Source organism: Spea bombifrons, chromosome 4 (assembly GCF_027358695.1).
Source record: "Spea bombifrons isolate aSpeBom1 chromosome 4, aSpeBom1.2.pri, whole genome shotgun sequence".
Lineage (NCBI taxonomy): Eukaryota > Metazoa > Chordata > Amphibia > Anura > Pelobatidae > Spea > Spea bombifrons.
The window spans coordinates 43808665-43833806 of NC_071090.1; the positions used below are offsets into that span (position 1 = coordinate 43808665).

General features: G+C 41.5%; 1 protein-coding gene across 8 annotated transcripts in view; it reads right to left on the bottom strand.

Annotated features, from left to right (window-relative positions):
• Positions 1 to 24254, bottom strand: part of ATP2B1 (ATPase plasma membrane Ca2+ transporting 1) — a 53327-nt gene extending 29073 nt beyond the window's left edge. For 2 of the 8 annotated variants that reach the window (XM_053464522.1, XM_053464521.1), the window contains exons 1-2: positions 23495 to 23677; positions 5227 to 5661 (exon numbers count right to left, since the gene is read on the bottom strand). In XM_053464522.1, coding sequence (XP_053320497.1) covers positions 5227 to 5425 — 199 coding nt within the window. In that variant the 5' untranslated portion in view covers positions 5426 to 5661; positions 23495 to 23677. Of the gene's footprint in view, positions 1 to 5226; positions 5662 to 23494; positions 23679 to 24178 lie in introns of those variants that run through there. The other 6 variants (XM_053464523.1, XM_053464525.1, XM_053464524.1 and 3 more) reach the window with 4 other exon arrangements.
• Positions 24255 to 25142: the final 888 nt, after the last annotated feature.

Below are 25142 nucleotides of genomic sequence, written 5' to 3' on the forward strand. Positions count from 1 at the left end.
CCCTCCCTCATCTCATAGAGACCAGCCGTGCCGCTACTCATCTTCTGCCATAACGATCCCGGCACGTTGTTTCCTGCCGGGGCGAGGTAAGGGGAGCATTACGTGACTCTGCTGGGAGCCTTGCGGCACCCGCTACACCACACTCCCACAGGAAAGCATAGGGTGCCAGACTCACGACAGCAATTCTGCAAAACCCTGGGTGACAGAAGTGGTTTTAAGTTGCCATGGCGACCCGGTACCCGAGGTTTGTCGAGCCCTGATGTAAAAGCTTCCGCTTTCACTACATAAATGATACAGGTCAAATTTCTACGGAATCAACACAATGCAGCCGAATGTATGCAATTCCCAATTTGAGCGCTACAGTGCATGGGCATGAGGTGCACTACAATAAATAACACTCAAGACCAAATGGAAACAAAGCTGCCAACCCATGCAGTAAAGCACATTGGCTTCCATGCAAATAGATTGAACATGAAACTAGGGATGAAAGAATCCTTCACCTATAAAGCAGGGTCCCCGCAACCTCTAGGTCCTCAGGAAAATGACATCATATCCCCGTGCTGAGGCCAGCCAGCGTGTGGGGACCGAGTGAGCCTGGCTTTGGCTTGGCATGGATTTGGTGGCGCCGACACTCGGGGCCTCTGTTACAACCAAGCTGGTGATCTCGCTCCTAAAACCCTAGGCGCCAATAAGGGATTTTTGGTTGCCATGGGAACCTTGGGTTTGATGAAGCCTGCCCATAAAGCTGCTTTTATTTTGATATTTTCAAACTTTGTCACACAGACGGTGGAAAGCGAATGATACATTCTAGTGCAGGCAACGAAGAAGCCAGGCAAACATTTAGCAGCCCACGTGATTATTTTCCTGGGTATCTGAAGTCACATCTACAGCCTTCTAACGTAAAACCAAAACGAGCAGGCACCAGCGGTAACAATTAGGTTTAGTGAAAAACCTCTTGCAGCGTTTTAAAAGCACATAACCAGATTCCTCAATTCTTTTTATAAAAGATCACTAAAATGGGGGATGGCCGCAGAATAAATCTCATTTCACGACCACACTATGTCATTACAGACGAATGGCGAAATAACTGCATTTCACGGGGAAGACTCGGCCTTCATATTGTATAGTTTTATTCACAACCCAGTTACCATCACCTCAAAAGACTAGAATCTTGTGTGAAGAACAGCACCACTTAAAACAAAGCTACAGCAAAACAAAATGCATTTGACAATCCCAGTGAGCGAAAAAAACAACAGGTTCTAGTTTTACATGATTCAACTATTTTTTGCTGCTGTAAATATCACTAATTTCGTGATTTGTGAAGCAGCAAAGCATTGTTATAGAAAGTTAATGTTTTAGGTCACATAACAGCGTCGACACATCTAGAATTTTCTAGATTTCTTCTGCTAAGACTGGTTGACCAACACTTGTCAAATTGAAACCCCGTAAGAGTGTACAGAACCCACAAATACAGACTATATCCCAGAGGTCTATGTAAAATAACGCACTGCCACATCCTAATGCGAAGCCCTGTTTTATGGACGGATGCTAAAATGTGTCTGTCAGTAAACTCAAGATCGCTATTGCTTGTGCTTCTTGTTTGTCAATCAATTCAATTGTTATCGAGTCTGAATGCGGAAGCCAAAACGTAGCGCCAACATTGTTTAATCAATGCAACGTCATGAAGTTCTCTCCCTTAGTATCCCGCTACTTTCTCAAACGATGAACAAATCATTTAATTGGGAAAAACAAAAGGTGCTGTTCCCGGCTCAGCTAAATATAACATTTCATAACGAAACATTAGAAATGTATTACTGCACCGGCCAAGGATACGCAACGCTAGAGATAAACTGTACAAAGCACTTTGTAAATGACAAGTAACGAAGCGGCATTATCTAAAAAGCCACATCTATCCAACGTACACGAACACGTCAGGCACTCAGCAACTACGTGGCTTACAACGCAGGCGGCACGCGTGGCCAAGATTAACCTAGCTATACAAAGTGGAGCCGCAGTCAAAGGATTTTCAGCAAGATGCATTCTTAGAGTTTTAAAAGACAGGCATGAAGGTGTCGCTCTGACAAAAAGCAAAAATCCTCTCTGCAACAGAAAAAATTCTAATTTTTTATTGCTTAATATTGCGACATATTCTGCAACACTGAAAAAATGGGAAAACTGCACTATATTGCACTATATGGATTTGCATCAATTTACATCTGCCGCCATAACACTTTAATACACGCGATAGAGTGATCCCTTAACATTTTTGCTTGGGTTCCCTTATAAATGCATGGGGGGGTCCCCTTTCATTTATGTAAGGAAAATGCTATCAGTTAAAATAATGTAAGCAATGAAGATTTTGCATTAGCTCTAAAGAAAAATATCTCCATAAGTTCCGCCACTTAGTACTACATCTTTTTTGATTTCACACCATCAAAAATTGAAAGGTAGAGGTGGACAGTCAGGGAAAGTGACCCGGCTACTCCAATCCCCAGCCATATCTAAGGGAGAAAAATACTCATTTCACTCATTGTGAATGACACTAAAACCCTAAACCGTTAAAGCTCAAGGGCACTGTCTTCTATATCACAAGAAAATGTACATTGGAGTCTAGTTATCTATACTGTAGAGCTATCTATACATAAACGTTTGTGATATCATTGGTCAGGAAAACTGCAAGAAAAGTCAAACTACGGAGGAGGAAGAGAAGGGCAGATGCAGCATCAATACTGCAGCTTCTACACCAGGTAAGTGGTTTATTGTATAAACGTTAAATCCCTTTAATGTTTAAATTGTGTCATATGGAGCATTGAACATACTCTTAAAAGAACACAAAATACAAGTTCCAATTTTAACTGAGGCAACATTGCTGCTGTTCAAAATTACGTTCCAGGGGCGGTCTGCAATCCGCCCAGGAGGGGAATACTGCCTGGCAATTTGACTTGTGCACAATGGTGAGGTTTTCAAGTGTTACAACAATTCTAGATAGATGCGCAGACAGCTGTCACCTTTCATCGCCATACAAATGAAACCTTTCCAGGATTAGGGAAATTACACAGTCCTAATTACTTAAATGGTAAAGGATAAGAGTGGCATAAGCAATCAAATTCATAGTCTGATGAAATACACTTTCCATCGCAGGACTGTCTTATGGCACGTTTACTAAGCAAAACACTACATTTCTCCTTAAACACACGTTCCGTATTTAAATGGAGTGGGATTTAGCAAGTGGGCGCTTTGAAGAAAGCAGCTGGTCACAGTGGTTGACCTCATAAATCTTTTATAAGCCCCTGGGAGCAAAGCACCATACAATGGCAAATGCTCATGACGTAGGTAGCGATGTCAAAGCAGGGAAGTCTGTCGAACCAAAAGAAGAACATATGTCCAACAGAAGCTCCTTTGGTACACTAGATGGTGGGCTTGGTTTAGTCTTGTTTTTGTTACAATCATTGAACTAGTAACAGACAGCAATTGATAGTCAAAAGGCAAATCTGAATGTTTACTATTAAAATATCCAGCCCGACAACCTATACACACACCACAGGTCAGTTCCGATCGGTTTCTCTGATAAGAAGGTGTGAAAATGTTGAATAAATATATAGATCTCTAGGTAACTTTGTAGAAAATCATTATGAATTATCTACGCATTAAACAGAACACCCCAAGCTTCTGTAAGCACCCCTTTTTAAATATTTATACCCCAAATTTCCGAAGCTCTGTGTTTTAGAGGATTGGCACCGTCAGAAATTAACCATATGGGAAGACTGTGGTGAAGGAAGCCAGAGCTGTCCTGATTAACAGTTGCTTAAACCCAATAAAACCAGGTAAGAAACTTATTCTACTAGGAAAAGTTAAACCTTAAAGCCCTTCCTAGAGATGGGAAGGGGGGGCATTTTTTGGGGTTTTTTCTTTTCTTTTTTAAAAGCTCTTTTGGAGGGGGGTGGAAAAATACAAACAAAATGGAGTGTGAAATATGTTTTTACAATAATAATTTGTTTATAACATGGCATACAAACTATATTACATGAACATCTTTATGAAAGATGCACAAACAATGCCAATTACTTCACTTTTTCATTTGCAATTGGTGCTAAGGTGCAAATCTGATTGGACGATTGGGATCGCTCTCCCCGTCCAATCCACGGAGGAGGATTAGAGGAGATATTTTTTTGTGTTGATGGTTTCTTTGTTTATTTTGTTGCATTTGAGGAAAAGGGGGGGTACCTGTTCTCATGTGTAGCTGAAATTTTCTTAAATACAGAACTTGTTCCATTTGCAACAAAATATAGAGTATTAAAAAGGAAATTTAGTTCACTATTCATTGGATAAGCTGTACTTTTATTTCAAGTGTGATACTTTTACATACAGCGGGAACGTACGTAATGGCTTCAAAAGTCAAGTACATTCCAGTCATCATATGTGCATAACTGGAGAGGTTATATCTATACCTAGCAAACGCATGGAGGATTCTACCAAATCCCCCCCAAAAAAGGAGCATTCAGCAGAATCCCAACCAAGCTGGTCTCATTGACACTGTGTAGAATAGTTTCTTTATATGTTGCTACTATAAGCGTTACATTTTATATACACCGTTACCAGTATGTTCCCAATTGCTCTTTATAGATTATTTTGTCCGATTTTGGTTAGCACTGTAACACTTGATTCAAAACGCTGTCCCTCTAAACTTTCAATTTCAATTTTATCTTTTTTTTTTGTGCCTCCAAAGACATTCCTATATACTTCAGAAAACACCAGCACTATGAAGGTCTCTTATGGACGTTTGGCATTTTGTTTATTCCTCCTCAAAAACATCTGCAAAGTAAGAAATCGCTAAATGGAAGTTGAACATACAGTAACACTGTGCTCCATATTCTCTATACCTACTAAATAAACCTCTCGCTTTATCAGCAAAACAAATTAAATGAAATAAAATGCTTAGGCGTTTCCTATTCTAGCACAGTGACAAAGGTGATGCAGCTTCGTCAAGCACCCCACATTAGCTGTAATTAAATGAAACTATTACCCTGAATCTAAAGGGTTATGCGCAGAAACCTGTGACCTAGGAATTAAACCGCTGATAATTTATTTCTACTACATGCGCTCCTAAATGAGCTGCAAAAAAACACATCTGTAGTAACAAATGGGCAGCCTTTAAATCTGTTGTACAGACAAACAAAGACGGATTATACGAGCTACAAAGAGCAAAGCACCATTTAAGTTTCTTACCTTCGTGTGGCGAAGTTTTCAACCTACTACAAATTCCATAAACATCTCCATAGCATTCCTGTATTTTTTGTAGCGCATCAGTTGATCGGAGTTCCATAAGTGCGCGAAGCTCCTCGACTGTGATTCCAAAATCACCCCCATGATTTGCTTCATTTATTGAGTTTTTTACACCACTGTATGCAACTGAATTGTTAGCCATCTTCAGCACAATCTCTTTCACACGGTGAAATAAACAGAGTCGTCAAGAATTCCAGTTGAGAGTAAACCAATTCTCCCAAAAGCAAAAAAAATCAGCCTTCTGAGACAAGTCAATTTCTATATCAAGTTCATGTTAAGAGATTACTCGCTCAATGCGGACTTCCAGAGACGCTTCTTGAATACTGTTCCATGTTGTACTTCAGCATTGTTCTTTTAGGAAAATGCAGCTGGAATAGTCTGTAAAATGAAAATAAATACAATTAGATCAAAAAAGCTGTAAAATATATATATATAGCTCCTCACCAAAATTAGTATCTTGAGCGACCAAGGGTTGATAATGGTAGACATTGAACATAGCAGTGGCTGTTTATTTTGACCCCCTAATCTCTAGTCCCCTTACCAATATCTGCAGCTCAGGGTGCACAGACGCAGGTACAGGAGATATATATATACCGTATTGGCTCGGATATAGGCCGCCCCCGTATATAGGCCGCACCCTAAAAGTTTGGTGCTTTTTTAAAGAAAAAGTTTTTTTTCTTTAAAAAAGCACCAAAAAAAACATGCTGCCACTCTGTCCCCCCCCGAGATACGCTGCCACTGTCCTCCCTCCCCGAGATCCGCTGCCGCTGTCCTCCCTCCCCGAGATCCGCTGCCGCTGTCCTCCCTCCCCGAGATCCGCTGCCGCTGTCCTCCCTCCCCGAGATCCGCTGCCGCTGTCCTCCCTCCCCGAGATCCGCTGCCGCTGTCCTCCCTCCCCGAGATCCGCTGCCGCTGTCCTCCCTCCCCGCGATACGCTGCCGCTGTCGCTGTCCTCCTCTGCCCCCCCCTCCTCGACTTACCGGAGCAGACTCCCGGGTGTCTTGCGGGGCCGGCGAGGGACATCTACGCAATACGCGTATGCAACTTCCGGTACCGGAAGTTGCATGCGCGTATTGCGTAAATGTCTCCCGCCGGCCCCGCAAGACACCCGGGAGTCTGCTCCGGTAAGTCGGGGGTGGGCAGAGGTAAAACGCTTAGATAACCTCCCGTGCCGGCACCCCCCCCCCGTGGGAAGTGCTGGCAGGGGAGGCTGTCTGAGCGTATCGGGGAGAAGGATGCAGGTCCCCTGCACCGCTGCGGGGGATCTGTATCTTAACCCCGCTGCCTGCCCGGCGCCCGGGACTGCATGTCCCGGGCGTCGGGCGCTAGAGCCCGAATATAGGCCGCACCCCCACTTTAAAAACTTAAAGTGGGGGAAAAAAGTGCGGCCTATATTCGAGCCAATACGGTATATATAATGAAAACCACAACTTAATAGATCATTGATTGTCAATTCTACATTTGCATACTTTTACGTAAGAGTAGTGTTTTTCTTGTTGGTTTTTTTGTTTTTTTTTTGTTTTTTTTTTTAAACTAGAAACACATACATATTATGTTCAAGCCTTGAGAATCAATTCTATGCTCAATAATAGAAGCCATTCATTAAAAACCAAATATGCACCGAGAGTACGCTAGTTAGAATACGTCACATATGATTTGCATGCACCACAAAGAGCTGGTAAACATGTAACGGCTCTTCTAGAAACACTCTCATAACTGTTCAGGATTAAAACTGCCCTCGAGGTATTTAAAAAACTATCCTCTGCCACCTAACGCATGTTAGTTCCCAAACATAAACCACAGACACAACCCAACCAAGTGTCCCCCGGGATCTTGAGATCTCCGCAATGAACTATAAAACGCAGAGGATTGCTAAACGAGGGCTCCCAATTCATTCCACGTAACGGCTTGCGTAGAACCGCGGCATAACATTTCACTGCGACTTCTATCAGTTCTAACCCAGCCACACAAAGCATTTCAATACGAAACTGCTGCATGCACAGGGTTGCCAATACCGAATCCAAAAAGGGCTCGGGTTCAAGCAGATCTTTTAAAAGCCAATGGTTAAGTAATTTTAAACCACTGCCTGTCTGAGATTAAGCCGTTGCTGCTGCTATTCTCTGCTAAGCATTTGACCTTCAACTGCACATTAGCAGCAGCCGAGCTGTAGCATGAGAAACGGCTCCCTAAATGATTATCTAAGGAAAGCTTCTTGGTTAATCTAATTAGTTCATCTGAGGCCTTACAAACCCATGCACAGTAGTGTTACACGAATATCAATGAACCAATTCTGCTTATAAATTTACTAATATAATATATATATATATATATATATATATACACACACACACACACACATACACACACACACATACATATACATACATACACACACACACTAAACCGTGTAGTGTAGCAAACTGCACAAATAGCTTAATATGGAAGCTTTATCCCACACCAAAGAATCCTATGTGAAAATCTAAATCTAGTTCTAACAAATATCCGGGTATAAATCCGTTGTACCCTCCTTTTTTGCTATGGATGGAGATTATCCAAGGTTTTAAAAGAAGCAAAAAAACCAACTACACTGTACACAGAACAAAAAGCACAAGTAGTTTTAGTAAGTATATCTACGCTTAAAGCCACGAAGAAGCGTCAGCTTTTAAAGCAAGACAGAAAAAGAGCTTACAATATTACTGGAACATTTAATGCAGAATTCATATTGTATTACATGTGTGCTATGATGCAGAATTCATGAATCATCCCGCTGCCCATTCAAGCAGGCAACTTCTATTCCATCAACACTTAAGGTAAGCAGACCTACTGATCGCTCAAGTTGCCCCTAATTTATTATTTTGTGCCTGTGTTTGAGTTAAGTTATTTTACACATTACATGCTTGGTTATTTAACATGAGATCATGCAAGGAGAAAATAGTTTATGGTCCCATAATGTGCTGCTTATTATATAATATACTATAATATACTGGCTGCATGTGGTCCAAACAGTTTGTATGAGGTCTTGTGGTAAGAAATACACGTTGAACCTGGTGTTCATCGTTCTGACAAAACGCACCTGCATCATTTGCAGGTAATACGTTAGTCCTGCACTGAAACCAGCAACCATGACATGCTGCAGTATTTGCTAGGCAGTCCAGAGCTATGCATTGTTCCAGAAAGACACAACCAAACATATCTAGAGTACCACAACACAACTGGCTGAACAGACAACACTGTAAAGTAATAAATACACCTAAAAATACGGACCAGCGCTGTCCATAATTCTCAACGGTGCACTGGCTTTAGACTAGACCAATCTGCGGTACAGACTTTTTTAGACTATCTACCACCTTTTGCTTAATCTGTCATTTTCATAAATTGGTTTGTGGTGTTTTATTGGTAGGCGTTGCAGCTGTTGGCAAATAAGCATCTATTCTCTCAATTCCATACGTCCAAAATATTTATTTTTATTTTGGGCACACTTGATTCTCAAACTGGAGTTCTGGGAAAAATATCTTTCACCTGTATGCTGCGCCAGACTGCTTAAAAAAGGGGAACCAGGCTCAAAACCTGCTGAAAATAAGTAGCGAGTGGAGCTTAATAACACTTGTAGAGCCGGAAGGTGAGTTTTTGCATTTCAGCCCTTTGAAAGCCAACCACATTTACAAATCTACTGACTCTGCAGTGCAGTAATAAACCAGTCAGTTGAACTTCTGTTCACTCTTGGAGGAAGCCTTGTTTTGTTAGCTACAATGTACATGTTATTTATTATATTATAATATACTTTAAAGGTCATACAACAGCATCTTAATGGGATTTAAGTCAGGACATTGATCAGGCAACTCCAGAATCTTAATTGTGTCTATTTTGAGACATTCAGGTGTATTTTCTTGTGTGCTTTGTATCATTGCCATGCTCCGTAATCTTGCAGGGCTTGAGCTTCAGGTCACGAACGTATGGCATTCTCCTTCAGGAGTTTTTGGTAGAGAGCAGAATTCATGGTTCCATCAATTAGGACAAGCTGTCCATGTCCTGAAGCAGAAAAGCAGCCCCAAACATCACATATCCCACACCATGTTTGACTGCTGAAATTAGTTCCTTATTGTGGAAACCTGTATTAGCTTTGTCAGATGCAACAGCACCCATTTCTTCCAAAAAGTACTGCATCTGACTCATCATTCCACAGATTATCAACCCAAAAAGTCTTGGGGTCATCAAGATGGTTTTTTTTTTTGGCTTGACTGTTTTTTGGTCAGCAGTGGGTTTTCGCCTTGCAATTCTCCCATAGGTGCAATCTCTTTGTTATTGTGGAATTGTAAACACTGACCTTAACGGAGACAGGATGATAAGATGTCAATGACTTGGTTTCTCATTTGTTCTCGAATTTCTTTAGATCATGGCATCATGTGCTGCTTTTTTGAGAGCTTTAAGCCGACTTCACTTTGCAAGACAGGTTCTATTTGATTGTTTACATTCAAACAGGATTGGTGGTAATCATGCCTGGGTGTGTCATGAAATAGACCCTAATTATCAATTAAAACTTGCTTAATTGGATTTAGTAACTAAGAAGGCAATTGCTAACCCCCCCCAAAAGGTCCAGATGGGGTTGTATAGCTTTGTTCCTACTATACATGAAAATTTAAAAACTGCATTCTGTTGACACTCAGATTATCATCGTCCAATATTAAAAACAGCTTGATGATCCGCATGTTACAAATATGCAGAAACAGAAGAAATGGAAGCCTCGAGTGTACAAACACTAGGCAACCACTCGTCAAGTGACAGATCGCCAGCTTCTCTTTGGGGGAAAATGCCTGCAGCTATGGTAACGGTAGGGAAGAATCACCTGCATTATTGCAGCTGATCCATTGTTAGATCAGATTACAAGCATGCAGGAACAGCCGGATCCCTGCATTTCCACCATTAGGCGATACATGCCAATTTATAAGCAAATGTGCATGTATAAAAACTACTAAGGGAATGATGCGTCTAGACTTGCTGGGACACAATTGCAGTTGTGGCCAAAAGTTTGGAGGATGACAAGCATTGTTCTTCTTAATGCTTGGAGTTTGTCAGAATTTGTGGGTTTTTGTTTGTCCACCAACCTCGTGGATGTTTTTTGGGGATTAAGTTCATTTTCATGGCAAAGAAGGACATTGTAATTGATTGCAATTCATCTGATCACTCTTCATGACATTCTGGAGTAAATGCAAATTGCCATCTAAACTGAGGTAGCAAACTTTGTGAAAATCAATATTTGTGTCATTCTCAAAATGTTTTGCCACGACTGTAGGTTCAAATTTGTATCATTTTAAATAGGAGCCAGCTTTTAGCAATTTTTTTTGCCACCACCTAATAACTACCTGGAACTGTTACGGGGAGACTTGGTTTACAATTTCACCTTAACGAAGCTGAAATAAGAAGGCCGTTTACATGGTATACACAAGCTAGTGTTCCAATACATCTACTCTACTGCTTATCTTTCAATAATACATTTATTTTGTGACTATAACCATAAAATATATCTAGTTACGTTTTTCTTTTTACATAAACTCTGCTGAATTGCAATATCATAAACATTACAATACATTATATATATAATAAGATATACCGTATTGGCTCAGATATAGGCCGCCCCCGTATTTAGGCCGCACCCTTTCTTTAAAAAAAGCACCAAAAAAACATGCTGCCACTCTGTCTACCCCCACCCCGCCAGAAGTTGCATACGCGTATTGCATAGATGTCCCCCGCCGGCCCCGCAAGACACCCGGGAGTCTGCTCCGGTAAGTCTTGGGGGCAGAGGTAAAACGCATCATGCGGACGGTCACCGGCTGCGGCGATGCGGGTAAACAACCCGGAGGCTGTTCACCCGCATCGCCGCAGCCGGTGACCGTCCGGACGATGCGCTTAGACAACCTCCCGTGCCTGCAACCCCCCCCCCCCCGTGGAAAGTGCTGGCAGGGGAGGCTGTCTGAGCATATTGGAGAGTAGGATACAGGTCCCCTGCACTGCTGCAGGGGATCTATATCCTAACCCCGCTGCCTGCCAGGCGCCAGACCCTGAATATAGGCCGCACCTCCACTTTAAAGACTTAAAGTGGGGGGAAAAAGCGCGGCCTATATTCGAGCCAATACGGTAATTCCTAGTACAACACAATGCCTAAAATCTTTATCAGTACCATATTTACCAGTTGAATCACTGTAGGCCGATACATTTTGATACCTTCTAGTGAATCTTTCTGCAACATCTCCATCTCTCTGCACATCCTGCGACCAATCTTTATTTCATTCAATAAAGACATCTGTCCCATCTTGATATAACCTTACATCCCTGTTACTGCACTGTTTGTACCTTCTACTGTATAGATACATTTTTCATGGCTTAACACTGTTTTGAAGTATACATTTCCTGTTTTAGTCCACTTAATCAGCCCATTTTAGAGCTGTGCTAGGTCACTTCTCTCCATGCTTACATCACTCTCAATCTTCATCACCTCTTTACTTCCTTGCCAGAGCTTGCCACGCTTCTGTTACATTTTTTAATGTGTTTTGTGCATTGTTTTAATCTCCAGTTCTTTCTTTAATGACCAGTCCTAAAGTCTTTATTGTGATCTGACACCTCACTAACCTCTCTATTAAAAGCCTTAATTAAAAGTTCTGTCTTGCAGTGCTGCGGTTCAGTTGAATGAACTGCTTACGCGTACATAGCCTCGGACTGGTGATCTCTTATTACACTCCATATCTCGAGTTAGCGTTCTGTTTACTAGATTATGTTGCTATACAATAAAAGCTCTAATTCTCAACCAAAACTGTAAAACCCACTTTATGCCTGTGCAGATGCAAATATCACACAACATTCTGCGTCAGCTCATCACAATCTCAGCAGGTTTGCCTTTTGAAAAGAACATTCTTCCTGGCTCTGTAGGAGCTATTTTTTATTTCCTCTCAGAGCAAAGCTCAGGCCCGCTAGCAAGGTTAAGTTTGTCTCCTTGCGTTTACTGTATCCCTCTACAAGCCTCCTCAGTTTGTCAACCTGTCTCTCAAATGCACATAGACACATCTTTCTAGGTTCTTCAGCATCATGTAATGCTTCCAATTTGATAACCTAATCTAATGCTTCTCTAATCATCTCATGCTCTAAAATGTTTTCTCTGATGCTACTCAACAATGCCTATTTTTCAGCTGCCCCCCTCCAAAGAGACAACTGACTGGATACCATTTACTATGAGATCAAATTGCCCCCCCATCCCTCTAAAATTCTTCCAAAAGACCCAATACAGTAGATCTTCCTCCAGAACGATAGTTTCTTCATATGATCCAGAAAAGTGTTGAGTAACATCAGCATGCCCAGTGATTTTGAGACTGTAGTTTCCAACAGTTTCTGATGTTTTATGGAATAGTATCTTGTCAAAAGGTCTGTTGCTTTGATGTGACAGGATGAATATTTTGGCAAAAAGTTTTCTACGTGGTGTCAGTGGTTCCACATCTTTGTCAATAAGTTACTGGAATGCACCAAGGTTTCTATAGATTTCTAACCAGGAGTGATGCTGTTGAGTTTGAGTGTGGGAAACCAGCAGATAGGAGAAGAGATCTCCTCCCACTTCTGCCTTCCCAATACAGCAAAAGCTACAATGCTGAAAAAACGTGGGATATATAGTTAAACGCTGCCCTGTGTTCAAATTCTAGTCCCCCAGCCCTGAACCACTAATTGGGCTGTTTGTCTCACATCTGAGCTCCGCTCTTACACTTAAAGAAATGCTAAAAAGTATCTTAAAAAGTTGTGGAAGACTGTTTAGCTGTGTATGTGGTATTATAACTTGCAGAAATAGAACTCCACCCAGTATGAAGAGAAGTGACAGACTGTCCTAATAATACAGCACCTTATCACTAACAGGGAGCCATCACTAGGGTTACTTAAGCAAAACAGTATGTTGGAAAACACATTGCGTATAACCATGCAACTTAAAATATAATTTGAGAACCTGTATAATTAAAAATCACAAGGGTTTAATTTGCTAAAACTATTTGCTCTGAGCAAGCTGGTAAACATATACACATACCTTACCAGCACTTAGTACCAGGATGTGGGCTTTGCCATATTGAGACACAGCTGGTGCTACTTGTTTCACATAAAACTAAAAAAAAAAAGTCATATCCCCCCCCCCAAACATAGTTTTCATGTTACTGCAGTAGGTACGCTATAGCCAAAATGTGTAAAAAATATAAATACAGTGGCAATGCATAGTAAAAAACGAAACATTAAAAAAAATATTCAGCTCAGGTTTCAGATAAAAAGGCAGCAATTTTTTTATTCCAAAAGCAAGATTTGGTAAAGCTAACAAATTTTCAACCCATCTGCTGCACTAGTATGTGCAATGATGACTCAAATGGTGTTCACTGCTGGCAGAAGTATGAATTTTCTGCCATCTGTCTGGATAATACTGTTCATTCTCTACGTGTTATTGCTTTGTCCTCGGAGCAGCTACAGGAAGAACGAACACGGGGTTATCATTAACATTACGGTAAAGGTGATGCTTTTTAGCCATTAGGAGTTGCATTTTTAATCAATAGCAATTAACAATAATTGAAAAGGTCATATTATAAACTAAGAGGATGAGGGTGAATGAATAAATACATGGCAACAAAAGCTGACCAAAAAAGTTTACATTTCGTTTTAACTTCAATGCTGTCCTTTCCAGTGGTTTGTTTCTAATCTGACGCTTCAATCTGGCAATATGAGCCGTTAACCAATTAAGACACTGTTGAATGCCTTTCCAGAGTCCTGTATAGTATAAGGTTACCATGACTGAACTAAAAAAGCACTTTTAGAATATAAGGGAGTAGGACTCCGCAGACAAAACTGTCACAAGCAGTCCGTGGAAGACACTCTGCGATTCTCAAGCACAGGAGCTAGTTCTGATCTCAAACATTTCTGATTAATTTATATTCTGTGAAGGTGACGGCAGCCTCTTAGGGAAATATATTCACAAAATTCCCACTTGTATTCACTATATGCATTGCCAGGCTTAGTAAATGATTAAAATAATGCATACGCTAACATAGCTACCCGTGTGCATTTGCATCTTGCAACGTATGCTGCAGATACGATCTTGAGCTTTAACATTACGATATTTTATCTATTATACAGAGTTCTTGCTCCGATAATATACCGGTCTTTACCAACGGCATTCATGGAATTGTCCTTCATGTCCCGTGATCCCTTAGCAAATGCTATTTAAACCCTATTGTCGATACGATGCAAGTAGGAAGTTGTAGAAAATTCCTTATATACTACCAGCATTATGGAGTTCCTGTGCAAAACCACTACTAGTCATAGTGCACACAACTTAAAGGCTATTGGTTTGTTTTCTTGATCAGCGTGAGATATACGGTTTGGTCCCTCTGCTGCCATCATGACATTGCACACCATGACTTTCAAACTATATTAACCCTGTGGTGATTGCGTGCAGCTTTACGATTCGTTTGCACAACCTCCTCGTACCGAGGGACCCATTAGCTTATAAGAGCGACGACACAGGGGTGATACGAGAGGGTGGCCGAAGCATGGAGTAGCCTTCCAGCAGAAGTGGTAGAGGTAAATATGGTGAAGGAGTTTAAAACATGCATGGGATAAGCATAAGCCCATCCTAGATATAAGACTAAGGAAAGTATTAATACATTGGGTAGACTGGATGGGCCGAATCTACCGACACACACCATGTTTCTATTAATGATGACAGCGACAATGCAATTTGTGAATGACAGAGCTCCATTGTCACATGACAGCTGATGTTTTGTAGCAATTGGTATATGGATGACTGGTTATGGGCTAGCAGGGGTTGATAAGATAGTTGATGTAAAAATAAATCTGATCTGTTTTGATCATGCATATAACTTTTTTGCATTTTCTTCATAATAGCTAGAAACCAGTTTTATTTTAGCGAGGGGAATGTATTTTGTTCAATTTATGATAGATAAAAGCAAGGCCTCTGTGCAGGCTACTGAAGAAGTTACTCTCCACCAAACCCATCAAAGCATGTCATTGAGGACCTTACTCTCTGAAAGGAAAGGGCCTTCTGCAAACCAGTGACACAAATTTAGAAGTTGTCTCAAATGTCTTTGTATGCTGTAATTTCCCTGGTAAGGGGGCTTAGCCAAAACCTTGAAAATCAGGCTTCCAGATAGTAACACTTCAGAGAGCACATTTCCACTGCTGCGGAGTTCAGTGGTGATGTGCTTTACGCCAGTCCAGCCAACATTTGACATTCTGGATAGTGATCCTCGACTTGTGTAGAGATGCTCGGCCATGGAAACCCATTTCATGGAGCTCCTGGTGCACAGTGCTTGCGCTGATGTTGCTTCCAGAGGAAGTTTGTAACTCTGTAGTGAGTGATGCTACAGGGAATTTTTCTGAGCTTCAGCACTATGGCCCTGCTTTGCAAGTCTACCACTTCATGGCTGAGCTGTTACTCCTAAATTCTTCCACTTGACAATAAATAGCACTTACAGTGGACCAAGGTAGAAATTTCACAAACTGACTTGTGGCAAAGGTAGCAGCCTATGACAGTGCCACATTTAACTCCTAAACATAGGATCTACTATTACACCCTCACAAAACAAGCATTAGGTGACTCCTTTTACAGCAGCTGGGACATTCTCCTGAGAGAATGCGGGAGATGTCATTGCGAGCTTGCTGCCCATCTGATGTAATGCCACTCAGCGCAGCCACACATTTCATCAGAATAGAGGAGAATGCCCGAACAGAAGTGAATGAATGAAAAAGTTTAAGAAAATAAAATGAAAGTTGAAAAAATAAGACTCTCGTGATGTCACCATGACATCTATCAAACAAAATACCATATTTGCTCGATTATAAGATGACCCAGCCCAAATTTTGTATCTAGTGGGGGCAGCTGGTGAACATCTGCACGATGGGCATGACAACTTCTGCTGCTGCCAGGCAATTTGACTGGGGCTTATACGACAGAGCACCAGAAGGTCATGTCACATAGGCGCTCCGTCATAGAAGACCCAGCGAAAGTGCCAGGCAAGAGAAGAGGTTGTTTTCTCACATCGCACAGAAGTCCGCCGGCTGCCAGAAAGGAGCATCCAGATCCCCTGCAGTGCTGCGGGGATCTGGATCTTAGTCTTATAGTCAGACCTCTATTTGAGGTCGGATTAGAAGACAATTTAGAATTCAAAATGAGGGGTATTTTTCAGAGCATTTGAGAAAAACTTTTCAAGCAAATACGTTACATAATTTGCGTGGGTACACAAAACAAAGTATGGGGAATCATGGTTGAACAAACATACGCTAAAAATGGCAAGAAAGCTCCAGTCACTTAGGGGCGTAAAACCCCTGGTCACCAAGGTGTTAGTCACTGAGCTCTTCGGTAGACCAATTTCCTGCCAGTGTTTGTCTATGGAGATAGCATAGTTATGTGCTGGATTTTATACACCTGTTAGCAAAGGGTGTGGCTGAAACTCCTAAATTCAATAATTACGAGGGATGTCCACAGTGTATGCATAATATACATACATACATAAAGAAACACTGCAAAGACGATCAAAAGTTTGGGAGAAGAAATTGATACAATAATCATGCAAACTAATCATGCAAACCCTCACAAGAGGTTTCAGATGGCTGCTTCCCGACTATACATATAGACCGAGTTTCTAATTATACTTTTTTTTTTCTTTTATTAAACAAGCAAACACCATTACATGTGATTATTTTGTTTGCTAGCGTGTACAATCACTACAATGGCATAAGGAAAGGCTTTCCTTGCAGGCCGACAGATAAGGTAGATAAGGATCATCTCTACATAGATATATATATATATATATATATATATATATATATATATATAAAAACATACATATATACAAAAACTCAACATACATGCTTTCACATTAACATATATGAAATACGGTTGGTTAATATAGCAACACAAAAAATATTTACTGCAGGATGCCATTTATTCAATAGCAAAACAAACTGTTTTATGTAACCATGGTGATGTCTATGCCCCATACATGGCCACCATAGACACACAGCAAACCTACAGTACCTGCCGTTTCCAGAAACACGATACTCTTAATTGATACATTTAGGGAACAAAAGGGAAGGGGGGAAAAAACTGCAAAGCAAAAACAATGCATATACATAATTTAGACAGATACATGAACACACAATCCTGAACAAAAGTTCAAAACCAGGAGCCCAATTACCATTGAAAATGACTAATATCCAATCATCCTCTGACAATACTCCCACCATCACTCCTCTATTCCCCCAATCTACCCCGAATCCCGCCACAAGGTGCGCACCCACACACACCTAAAAGACAATTCTCAGACCACTTCATCCCTAGCTCCTAAATTAGTGACTCAGTGTGAGGAACGTCTCCCTGTAATTTAGACTTCTAATCTGGGACAGAACATACCAGATCTCCACATTGTCAAACAGCATGTGAACCACAAGAAGGGTGCCAGGAGGCACACATTGTACTCCATTTCCACAAAACACGAAGCTGAACTCTCTAGTAAGCACAGCAAATTGAAGCATAAAATAACATGCATGCTAAGGTTTATTTGCTGTGCTTAAAAGAGAGTTCAACTTCATGTGTTGTGGACATGTAATTCTATGCTTTAATCATATAAAAGCATTTGTATGGAAACCACTTATAATTGCCTACTTTTGTGTCACATGACAGTCTTCCAAGAAAAAAAAAACAGGTAATTTACATAATTGATTTTGGACATTCAGTATCAAGAATTATGTTTCTAATTCTGTATTGAGTTAAAGTGCTAAATGCCGCAGAAGACCTTTAACCCCTTCCACTCTTTATGACATTCTATACCATCATGAATAGTTGTGCATTAACACCTAGCAGGGCCCTCTCTACCTAATGTATCGGTTTACCTCTTAGTCTTGTCGTACCCTTTGAATACATGTATTGTAAGACGCACTGCATAAATTATTGGCACTATGTAACAAAGATAATACAGGAACAGCTTAGAACATCATGTCTTCAGCAGTGGTGTACTCACCTATGTATATTGCTACCCTCTATGGTTCTTAGTGCAAGGGACTGCTTCCACCCAACGTTCAAAGGAACCATGACTGAGCCACCTGCAGTGACTGACCAGCAGCCTTATAAAATATTAGAAAGTGACAAAAAAAAAAAAGACTGCCTGCGTGTGGATAACTGTAAGCGAAATATGGTTGGACTGTCACATGCACACAAAAAATGTCCAACTCTGGCAGACTGGTGAATGCCTAACAAATGATGAAGTGTGCCAAATTAAATTTCCTGACTGTCCAGAAATATAACTTTTGTCCTTCTGGATTCTGTCCTAGGTCCGCTGTTATTTAATGCAATAATGAGGAGAAAATGTCATAGTAACTAAGGAAATTATGAAGGAGTAGAGGCATTCACAAAACGGACTTCAACGTGAGCTCAGGTACTGTTGGATGTTTAACTGCACACCCTCGTGCTAATGAAATATATATCATTAATTACTTGTGTGCCCTCATTCTCCAATTTAAGATAAATGTGTTGAAAATAATAATTTCTATCTTATTTCCCTCACTCATTAAGTTGTTCTGTAGGAAAGTATAGAAAATAGTTTAGAATGTTTTAGAGCCTCAATAATCAAACTACACAAAAGAAGCAGATGATGGTCTCACTTCCTATTTAGTCTGATAATTCCAAGTAATCTTGCATGAGGGGTAATCTTGCATGACCAATAAGGACCTGCGTGAGATCCTTGACATTTGATACGATGCCTTGACGAAGGCATTGCGCCAAAACATTGGTGGATTTCGCACTAGTAGTCAGCCTGCAATAGTTTTTCTTTTTTGTATATATTTTCTGCATAATCTACATTCTGTATTTCAAGAAGGCTTTAACACAGTAAAAAAATAAATAAACAAGCATATTTTTGGGTCGATATTCTTTATTGGCATGCTTACCACTTCGTATCTATTTGGTGCTTAGAGGCATAGCATCCTATCTTATCGTTTTAGGCTATTTTTGGTGTGCAGGTCTAATCTTTATATTTCTATGGTTTTTTTGAGCACGTTACAATTTGAGCATTTGCTGAACAGAAATTGAAACAAAAAAAACTTGCAAAAGCAAGAAAACCACTATCAAATTCATATATTGCTTCTAGCACCGGACTGATCTTTGGTTTTCTTTGTTGCTCTTTAATCTCAGCCATTAGGATGCATGTATTTTACATATTCAGTTGCATTCGTTATACGCTTTCTTGCAATTAAAGCACAGATTTGTTTCTGAACACACACACACACAACAGGTATAACAAGCTTCTATTTTAGGTAATGTGACCTTGTATGACCTGCTGCAATACCATTCAATGCCTGCCAAGTGAAATACCTTACTCCAAAACTCCATGTTGTGTGGCATTACCATAGAAGGATAGGAGTTACAAATATAACGATGGGGTGTTTAAGGGTGAGAGGTGGCACTTCTTTTTTTTTTTGCTTCGAGTCATTTACAAGGAATGCACCAGTCAGAGCATTCATTCTATTACAGGGGGTCTTAAGGAATTGAATGCGAGTTATCTCTAGATGTGCGTAAGTGCTTGTCTGTGCACTAGGGGTCAGCACAAAAGTAGCGATGGGCTAAGATTATCCACTGTCAAGTAGATGTTAAAATAAAGGAAAACAGTAGCAGAATAATTACGCACTTTAAGGGATAAGCCAAGGTAGCACAAGGGATTACGCACTTTAAGGGGAAGCCAGTTCACATGGAACCGTGACAGTGGGAAATATTCATCATTTGGCCAGGGGCCCCAGTGACTGCATCATGAAATAATGTACAAAAAAAAAAAAAAAACACCTGAAATTCACACGCTCCTTGTATTTGCTTATAAACACCAAAGATAGATGAAAACCCTAGACATCTGTTCATAAATTAGTCAGAAAAAAATAACTAAAATTTGTTCATGTGCATTAGCTGCATAATAAAATGTGTGTCATTAATATATATGTTTTTTCGCCAAGAGAAGAGAAGGCGACAACTTTAAGGAATATGTGTCAATTTACACAGCACTTCACATAGTAGATACATTCAAAGGGTACAACAAAATAAGCACTGAGTAATACAAACAGATACGCAAGCTTACAATTATGACAAGATACACAAAATGTACAGAGCATAGGATTTACAGTATTGCTTCTCAATTTCTACCATGTCACCCAACGACAAATGCTCTTAGCAAGTAATAGGATACAAACAACTGTTCTGAGGCAAAGAATAAGATGATAAAAATAAGAAACCGCACAGCAGCACTTCCTCAAAACTCCTTTTGTATGTATGTATGCATTGACAAGAAAACGCTACCCCCACCCCCAAACAAAAACTATCGTTGGAGAAGAAAAAAAATGCTAACTAGACCATATTAAAGGGGTAGTAAACCCATCTGAAATTTGGTAGTAAAGAGATGGATGAATTTATAGTCAGCATAGAATTTCATGTAGAGCGCACCCCAAATGCATTGCATATTACCCTGGAATCCGCACAACGTGGCCAGCTTCTAAAGGAAAGTAAATGGCAGGGACACAAATTAAAACATCCAGTAACTTTACTTCCGGTACCTGGACCATAATTCACACAGAATTTAACACCGTTGAACATCTTTTGCAAGGAGAGGCTTGAGAATATAGAGATGCGTTGCACGCATTTTATTTCTACACAAAACTAAGAAAATGGATAAGCTGCTAAAGAGGACGTGCCTGCCATGACACTGCACTTCGACAAGGTTGCACCGTAGCGGAACTTTACAGTTCACGTAACGTTAGAAATAACAGAATAAGACCACATAGGGTACACCTCATGAATATAGTTGGACACTTTCACTAAAGTGCGTTGAGGCAGAAAATATGAATTTCATGGGTCTGTTAGGTGGAGTAGCAACTTTCCTCTTATGACTAGTAATTTGCTTGACTGATCAGCACCAGCCCACAAGCAGTTACCTCTGTGAATCCGAACATCTCTAAATTTTCTTTTATTTGCGTGTAGTAAGTTAGATAAATGACAAATGTAAGTCTAATGACTTACATGTTTTCTTACACTCACCGATGTCAATAAATGGTGGCAATACAACGCAAAAAACTGCAGCGATGAGGACAACTTTTCTGAAGCCTCCATATTTCTAGATTATCTATAAAACCAGCCTTTTCACACTATTAAGCTGACATTCATCAAATCTTGGAAGAAGAAAAAAAAACAGAATTCATTTGGCATCTCTAAGAAGCCCATACAATATGGTGTACAGATTAATAAAATAATTGATTTTTATGGATCATAAAAAGGTATTACTATAGGCCACTTACAACTTAATAAAAATTGACCATGAAAATGGCTTTTTTGCAGTAAAGACACTCTGAACAGCATAGTGAAGGCAAACCCAAGGAACCTTGGAGAGAAACCCGAGTACCGCGAGCAAGGCTAGAATCAAAGGAAAGATCAGAGCTCAGGGAAACACCTGATCACCTGAGGAATTCGTGGCGTGCAGAGAAGGGCTGGGATATAAATGCATTCACTCGGGAATTCTTCGGAGGGATACATATTGAAAACCAGTAGACACCTTCAACTAGTCACTTGCTGGCACCTGACCCCGTGATTGGAGCGCCTAATTTGTAGTAAATCCTCTTGCATCATTACCGGACTACTAAAAAGCCTGGGGTTCCACTATGCAGTTAAAATATTAAATATCTGCAGCAAGTGGGACATTACTAATAAATGTGCATCCGTCAACTGATGAAATTCCTGGTCATTCATACACGCAATAGCACCGTTACGACACTTTAAATCATATTGGTATGAGGCAGAAAGGGTATTTCAACAAGCAAACCGGAGAATTACCTGCCCGTCATTCTGTCCGCACGCATTCATACTGCGTACTGTTCATGATGTGTGTGCGGCACGGCAGTCACGACCAGAAGCCATCTAAAAATACTACCCTCTTTTCATGCATAGTATATAGCAAATACAAACAGCACTGTTCCTGTTCATCAACAACAACAAAAAATCACTTTCATAGGGATCATGGTGAAAATGATTGGTAACGGCCTACCAATGCAGTAATTATTACATATTTACATTGGTGGGATATGGACGGACGGTAAAGGAGCCATAAACCTGTAGCTGGCAAGTGCCAGATTACTGCAGTGTCCCCTGCATAAAGCATTCAGGAAGGCTAACCAACTGAAATAGTAAGCAGGCAGAAGACTAATCCCAGCTATTTAATCCGACCAGCACACGCAAACGGGTTCAGAAGCAAATTCATCTAGCTGTACATTACATTATGTACACCGCATGCACACGCTCTTTCATATTACTAAACACGGTAGGTTATAAGGGGCACTGATCTCTGGACAAAAAAAAAATTCTACAACTGAAATAGCAGATCTTGACATATGTAAGAAGCAGGACTCATTTGATGCTTTCTCAAGCAGCTTTCTGAGCTCATACCAGCCCTCCATCGTCATTCAAACAGCAGATGAGGACCTCAGTGGTCCATTTACTACCCCGCTAATCCATTTCATTGAAATACCCTATGTCATAAATCAAATACTCATGTATGGCTAATCCAAGGTCAAAGAAACAGCCTGTGCATTTTTTTTGGTCGCCACATAATTATAAAAGAAAAAATCAACTTGTGCGTTCCACGCCTCACTACACTGCATAAAAATAATCGTGCCAGCAGTGATCATGGTGCCTGGACTGCTGTCATTACACCAGGACAATACAGATCCCTGTAATCCTCACATCCTCCTCCTCATCATCATCACCAGATGACTGGGACTCCAGCAGTGGCCTGCACCAGTGAAGGCATCTGGCCAGCAATACCTCTGACAAAACAAGGAGAAACAGAGGGTGCCCAGAAAACGAAGACACGCAAAAAAAAATGACTGATCTAAAAATACATTGTACGAGAATAAGCCCCAAGCTAGCAGAAGCTAAACCTTAAGTACAAAGGGCGCAGACAGCAGCTCATCAATAGCCAGTCAGCACCTGTCAATGACATGAGAAGACAAGGACAGAGCAATATGGCTGGGGGAGGAGGGCTGGAGACCGAGCACACACAGCCGGTGAATTGCCCGGAGGTGGGGGGGATTCAGATCGGGTAACACTGAATGCCACCTCCTTCCCGTTAGGTCCGAGCCGTCGGAGGTCCCTTACCTGCCGGAGGTGAGGCTGCAGGTGGAGCGGCTCCCAGTCGGTGTGGCCCTCGCCCGGCCAGCTGAGATCCCAAGGAGCGGAAGGGTGGGGGGGTCTCCTTACGGGGTGGGCGACAGATCGCAGCACGCTGGAAAGCGGCAGCTTGGGGATCCTCCAGCCGTGAACCGGCGAGGCAGCCACCGGAGTGATGATATCGGAGAGGGAGGAGGAGGAGATGGCACTGAGGGGGGAGGGGAATTGATCGCAGGACTAGGGAGGGGGAGCCCCAGTGACAAGAAACCTGACTGAAATGACACACGGAACAGCCGACGCTCCGACCTCAGCTCGCCATCCGCAGCCTGCTGAAGACCGCACGGAGCTGTCACTCAGAGCGAACAGGGGGATCTCTCCCTCACGCACGGCAGTCCCGGCATGCCCCGAGCAGCTGCTTTCTCCCACTCATGCCTCCTCACACTGACTCACAAATGGGAACTACGGGGACAGGCAATAAATCGGGCTTTTTTAATTGCACATTGGGAGGAGCGCGACAAGAAAGCCCAGGACCTGCAGAGCACAACCCCGCAGAGGAAAACATCCCCTCCAACCCCGGCGTTTTATTTTAATACCCCCACTTCTCCTCGCAGCTCCCCTTTAGCCCCCTTCTCCCGCCTCACCCGCCAGCCCCGTCACGTGGTACTCGCTCACCGGGGTTGTGACGTCTCCGTCCTCAGCGCCTCTGCTCGGACATTGGTCCGCACCCTGGAGCAGGCATTGGAAGTGTGAGTCCTCCCAGTGCTCCTCCCTTGCCTCTTCGTTAGCCACGCCTTTCTGTACCATTCCTGTTGGTTAATTGGTTCTGACGTACTTCTTTCCATGACGTTGCCCTGTACATTGTGGACATACATAGGAGCGGGTGAATGTGTGTGTGAGAGAGCGTCTGTTCTGCTGCCGGAATCGCGCTGGAGTCATCGTCGTTGTGCAAGTTGTGCTGGTTATGGCTGGTGCACCAGTGTCGTGTTGCGATAAGGAAACTCCTGAATGCCTCCACAGTGCTGGTAACCAGCCAAAGGGAGCCATGCAGCTAACCTGCTGCCGATTCACCCACCGCACATGATACCCACTCACTGATCTGTCATACCCCCCCCCCCACACACACACACACGATGTCTTTTTCCTGGTACCCTTGTGATTAGTCACATATCTTACAGCTTTGCTGGTTTCCATATTCCTCCCGAGTGCTCCTAGTATGTGAATGATTTATTTGGTTTGGTTTTTTACTAAAGGGAGAGTTGTACTTTTAGATACTTTGTTAAAATGGTATGTACATTTAAATGACAGAAAAAGAAAGAATTTAATTCAAATGACATGTCTGGTAAGGGCAGGCCTTGTCAGCCCACTGGCCAACAGGCCCCCATAGTCAACCGATCTGCCACTCCATGGCACAGACCAGCTGCATATGCCCGACCGCGCTTATCCAGATGTACTTACATTATATATACACACATATATGTATATATATATATATATATATATATATACACAAACATATTTAGGTGAATGAACAATCAGTCGTACCACTTTGCATCTATCGCGAGTATCCTGAGTTAATTATAACATACCGGTAATTACACTGTGAAATATGCAAGGAGAGCTAAGGTTGCTAATGATA